A 6,025-nucleotide genomic window follows, 5' to 3' on the forward strand; every position below is an offset into this window, starting at 1 on the left:
TTGTCACTGCTGCCCCACAGAGACTACACTCAGGATTCAAACAGTCACACTCCAAACTCCACTATGGCCAAGACCAAAGAGCTGTCAAAGGACACCAGAAACAAAATTGTAGACCTGCACCAGGCTGGGAAGACTGAATCTGCAATAAGTAAGCAGCTTGGTGTGAAGAAATCAACTGTGGGAGCAATTATTGGAAAATGGAAGACATACAAGACCACTGATAATCTCCCTCGATCTGGGACTCCACGCAAGATCTCACCCCGTGAGGTCAAAATGATCACAAGAACGGTGAGCAAAAATCCCAGAACCACACGGGGGGACCTAGTCAATGACCTGCAGAGAGCTGGGACCAAAGTAACAACTGCTACCATCAGTAACACACAGTACATGTCCAGGCCCGTCTGAAGTTTGCTAGAGAGCATTTAGATGATCCAGAAGAGGATTGGGAGAATGTCATATGGTCAGATGAAACCAAAATAGAACTTTTTTGTAAAAACTCAACTAGACGTGTTTGGAGGAGAAAGAATGCTGAGTTGCATCCAAAAAGCACCATACCTACTGTGAAACATGGGGGTGGAAGCATCATGCTTTGGGGCTGTTTTTCTGCAAAGGGACCAGGACGACTGATCCGTGTAAAGGAAAGAATGAATGGGGCCATGTATCGTGAGATTTTGAGTGACAACCTCCTTCCATCAGCAAGGGCATTGAAGATGAAACGTGGCTGGGTCTTTCAGCATGACAATGATCCCAAACACACCGCCCGGGCAACGAAGGAGTGGCTTCGTAAGAAGCATTTCAAGGTCCTCGAGTGGCCTAGCCAGTCTCCAGATCTCAACCCCATAGAAAATCTTTGGAGGGAGTTGAAAGTCCGTGTTGCCCAGCGACAGCCCCAAAACGCCACTGCTCTAGAGGAGATCTGCATGGAGGAATGGGCCAAAATACCAGCAACAGTGTGTGAAAACCTTGTGAAGACTTACAGAAAACTTTTGACCTATGTCATTGCCAACAAAGGGTATATAACAAAGTATTGAGATTAACTTTTGTTATTGACCAAATACTTATTTTCCACCATAATTTGCAAATAAATTCTTTAAAAATCAGACAATGTGATTTTCTGGATTTTTTTTTCTCATTTTGTCTCTCATAGTTGAGGTATACCTAGGATGAAAATGACAGGCCTCTCTGATCTTTTTAAGTGGGAGAACTAGCACAATTGGTGGCTGACTAAATACTTTTTTGCCCCACTGTATGTAAGAAAATTGTAAAATACATAATAATAATAATAAATTGCATTTGTAAAGCACCTTTCATTGCTAAAAGCAATCCCAAAGTGCTACATGAAGCGTAAGAAACAAACACAATAAACAAAAGTTTAATCAAAGGCTTTTCTTAAAAGAAAGGTTTTTAGGTCTTTCTTAAAAGGCGTCAGTGGTCTCTGGAGTCCTCAGGTGGTCTGTGAGTCTTCAGGTTGTCTGTGGAGTCCTCAGGTGGTCTGGGAGGGAATTCCACAGGCGAGGAGCAGCTGCACAGAAAGCCCGATCCCCCATTGTGCGGAGTTTGGTCCTGGGGGGGCGAAGCAGATGGTCTGTTGTGGAACGGAGGTTGCGTGTGGAGGTTTGTGATGTGAGTGGTTATTTTAGGTATGAAGGAGCATTCCCGTGGATGCACTGATGGGCAAGATCTTGTATTCAATCCTGAATGAGACAGGAAGCCAGTGGAGAGAATGAAGAACAGGTGTGATGTGGTTGTACTTTCTCACCCTCATCAGGATCCTAGTGGCACTGTTCTGTACGTATTGGAGATTCTGAAGGCTCCCGCTAGGAGTCCTGATGAGGAGAGCGTTACAATAGTCAAGTCTTGAAGAAACAAAGGCATGGACCAGTTGTTCAGCATCTGACAGGAGTTTTGCAATGTTCCTGAGGTGGTAGAAGGAGGTTTTGCACAGGTGTTTAATGTGGGTGTCAAAGGTCAGATGCCGGTCAAATCTTACACCCAGGTTGGTAACTGATGTGGAGAGGGGTATGTTTTGGCCAGAAAAGGTGTTGTGGGTTATGGGGGATGACTGGACCTGGTTTGGTGTGCCAACTAAAATAGCCTCTGTTTTGGAGCTATTTAGCTGCAGGAAGTTTTGTTGCATCCAAGCCTTTATCTCCTCAAGGCAGGTGTTAAAGGATGTTGATGGGAACGGTGATAATGATGGCGACAGTGAGGATGCATGTGGGATAGGGTCTGTCTTTATATACTGTATAGCTGCGTGTCATCAGCGTAGCAATGGAATGATATTCCATGCTGGCTGATGACACGGCAAAGGGGCAGAGTGTAAAGGGTGAACAGAGTGGGCCCGAGGACCGATCCTTGAGGGACACCACAGGTGACAGGGTGTGTCTGGGATCTCACACCTCCCAAGGAGACGAACTCTGTTCTTCCAGACAGGTAGGACTGGAATCAGCTCAGGGGGGAGTCAAAGAGTCCAATGGTGTATTGGAGGCGCTGAAGGAGGATGTTATGGCCGACAGTTTCGAATGCTGCAGTCAGATCCAGGAGGATGAGGAGAGATGGGGATCCAGTGTCAGCCGCCATCAGCAGGTCGTTTGTGACCCTGAACAGAGCTGTTTCAGTGCTGTGGGCGGAATGGAAACCGGACTTGAATTTCTCAAAGAGGCCGTTTAGTTGGAGATGGTCCTGAAGCTGGGCGGAAACTACATGTATAACTGTCTACCAGCATGTCATGCGCTCACTGGCTGTGGCACAACAAGTAGTTTGTACAGAATAGGAAAGACAACAGCATTCACCAAACTCAAGACCCATGTCAGCGAGCTCAAAGATCTGGCCCATTTTGGACTCTCTGCCAGCTTGGAAGAGTCTTTGCCAGAGATACAGAGATGCTGTATGAGAAACCAATGTGAGTTTGGAGCATTGAACAATGTAAATCTATTCTAGTGGAGCTCAACAATGGAATTATGATCAGTAGAAATGGCCATGTCTTGGGACCTTTAACACAAAGTGTTCTCGGAACTAATTTCTCTTTTTGGTGTGAACTAGGGGTCTAACGGTACACGTACCCATACCGAAATTATTCGGTATGGGCCCTTCAGTTCGGTACACGTGTGTACCAAAGTGTACCGAACGAATATAACGTTAAACGTAAAAAATTGAGAACGTGAACAACTTTTTGGAATTAACCTCAGGTGCCAGCAGATCTGCCCTTTCGGCAAGCAATGTGGACACGTTAATTTTTCTTTAAAAAAACATGAAAATACAATGACAAGCAAGTCCTAATGTCCAACTGGCTGCTTAGGTACTAGTACAGTACAGTTCAAACACAGATTATTTCAGTTCATCGAAATGCTGCACCTTAATGTTTATTTGATTATATTTTGTATTTATTTGAGTGAATATTCACAGTTTAATAATAATTAAAAACCCAAAACTAATAGTTTATGTTTTGTGAGTACTAGTACAGTAAAGTTCAAATACAGATTATTTCAGTTCATCGAAATGCTGCACCTTAATGCTTATTTTATTATATATTGTATTTATTTGAGTGAACACATTATTAACAGTTTAATAATAATTAAAAAATATATATATATATGTTATGTTTTGTGATAATTTTTTCTGCTGTACTGAAAACGGACCGAACCGAACTGTGACCTAAAAACCGAGGTACGTACCGAACCGAAATGTTTGTGAACCGTTACACCCCTAGTGTGAACGCAAAATTCCAGGCACTATCGGAACTAAACGGGAAAAGTACGGGTAAAAGTACTCCGTGCCTATTGCGGTAAACTTAAAGGGGCCCTACTCTGCTCATGTTCAGGTTCGTAATCGGGAGGATATACTCCCTCTGGAGGGAACACAGGGATTTCAGCTTTGCAGACCATTTAGAACACACTACAGGAAAGGAAACCCGAATAAACATAATATGGCCCCTTTATCACGCCGTATTAGTATTTCCAACTCTGGATTAATCAATGTAACAATATTTGTATATAGAAATTGGTCCTTGTGCACATGTACTTTTCAAATTATATTAATTTAAGTTTTGGAATCTTCCTTTCATTCAATCCATAACTACATGCTGTGTTTAGGTTCTAGTGCACATACAGTACCTCGACATTGAGATCAGCACCCTGGACAGCGACTGTGATGACTCATTTGTTGCTGTTTTGGTAGTTTCAAAAGGAAATGTGAAGAAAAGTGATAATATGTGCTGAGTTAGGACTAGTATTTAATTTAGAACTAGATTTAGGTTTATTAGATTTCAAAATCTATTAGAATTTTTGAGTTTGTAAAGACAATTCAGTATATTTGTTGTCATGTCTGTTTCTTTTTTCTGTACGCATAGCGTTTGAGGTTTCAACTTGTACTACATGTGTTTTGTACAGCTACCATTACAAGTGTCCTTCTTGAAAAAAACAAAGTCTCCATGCGACTGTGCAATAAAGAAACAGACTGAGTGTCCTCAGGGTTCAGAGCAGAAATGTGTAGATGGCATTTGAATACAGTATGGGCACATGCAGCTACCAAACGCACCTCTTTGGCCAGTCTGCGGGCTTCATAGTAGGGCCGTGCTTTCTCGATGCAGGCACCGAGCTGGGAGCCCTGAGCATTGAGCCTCCTGGCAGAATCAGTGAGGATCCTCCTGTAGCTGGACCTGGCCTCCTGCAGGGAGCACACACACAGATAACACACCACATGTCACATTCAGGTTGTAAATACAGCACTACAATAAACAGTCAATAAACAAACACTACACAAACAACTTCCTCACATCCAGCTGCAGCTCCAGCTTGTTGATCTCATCACTGGCTTGGTTAAGTTGCTCCAGCTCATCCTGGAACCAAAAGGGGAAATTCATATTAAAAACATATATAAAAACAGTACAGAAAAGCTGGACAGATGTCGTAAACAAAGCAATGATTAGGAGTTCAGTGAGGGCACAGAGAGGCTGCCCATCCTGGGTACCAGCCTGTGAGAGGAGCAGGCTGGTGCAGTGTGTGCCCATGTTCATTACGCTTCGCTTCGTTATGCAGAAGGTTAATGATATAAAACTAGCTATTCTGTGGGGGAAAACTACAGTAGCCTATCTCTAATAGCTATGTCGGTAAAAATGATAACTGTGTAACATGCCTGAATTCTCGGGTCCAATTCCTCCTCATGTTTGCCAGCTTCTTCCTCCCCTCCGGTGTTTCTCTGGTGCTCCGGTTCGTTCTCACAGTCCGCTTCCATCTCCTCCGCAGGCTCTGCCTCCGCTCCTCTCCGCCTCAACATGCCGCCTCTCGCCTCTTCCCCCGGGGTCTCCTCCCGAGGACCGGTCGGTTCAGGGAACCCCGAGCCGTTCCGGATTTCACGCGACGTCCCTTGCTCCATTTTGCGGCCTGTGTCCGGCTGCCGTTTAAATAGCGCTAGCCTCCTGGCTCAACACGGTGTTAGCGGTTAAGCCACTCGAAACATGCCATTTAAAAACTATGACTACTTTTAGTATTCAAATGTCACGCTGATCTTGATATATTAAAACCTTTACATGCTAATGCTAGCAAACACGTAGCCTGGCTGCTTTAGTATAGGAGCTCGTGAGACTAACAGTGACACCCCGCAATTATCTTCTTGGGGGCTCTTATTCCGTTTACCCCCTTACACAATTTGTGTGGCTATTTTTATGTAGCGGTTACATTGTAGCCAACTAACTTATTTCTTAGATGTCAAATACAATGTAGTCTGTTGCCAGGGGGTCCCTGAACTGATTTCCCCCACCAATACTGATCATGATTGTTGAAATGTAAAGGGCTGTACTACATGATTCACAATACTTAATAATCCCAATATTTAAAAAAAAAAATGTCCTGCTTGCAACCACTTTACCACAAGATGATACGTTTCAAGCCAAGTTTCAAAGATAACCATTTTGTTTATGTGGTATTGTTTAAGCATTGCTATCTTTGTAAATCAATAAAATGTCATTCTTAAAGATCATCCAAACTCACAACTGCCATACTATTCACTCAGTAGTTGCAGTGACATA

The 6,025-nt window shown here is 43.4% G+C and overlaps 1 protein-coding gene across 1 annotated transcript in view; it reads right to left on the reverse strand.

Moving 5' to 3' along the window:
* The window catches only part of sh3bp5lb (SH3-binding domain protein 5-like, b), a 43,621-nt gene extending 37,904 nt beyond the window's left edge, over positions 1–5,717 (reverse strand). Inside the window, exons 1-3 of the mRNA XM_079654097.1 lie at positions 5,134–5,717; positions 4,775–4,837; positions 4,537–4,665 (exon numbers count right to left, since the gene is read on the reverse strand). Coding sequence (XP_079510223.1) covers positions 4,537–4,665; positions 4,775–4,837; positions 5,134–5,373 — 432 coding nt within the window. The 5' untranslated portion in view covers positions 5,374–5,717. The remainder of the gene's footprint in view (positions 1–4,536; positions 4,666–4,774; positions 4,838–5,133) is intronic.
* Between the last annotated feature and the right edge of the window lie 308 nt (positions 5,718–6,025).

The sequence above is a fragment of the Notothenia rossii genome, assembly GCF_949606895.1.
Source record: "Notothenia rossii genome assembly, chromosome: 10".
Classification (NCBI taxonomy): Eukaryota; Metazoa; Chordata; class Actinopteri; order Perciformes; family Nototheniidae; genus Notothenia; species Notothenia rossii.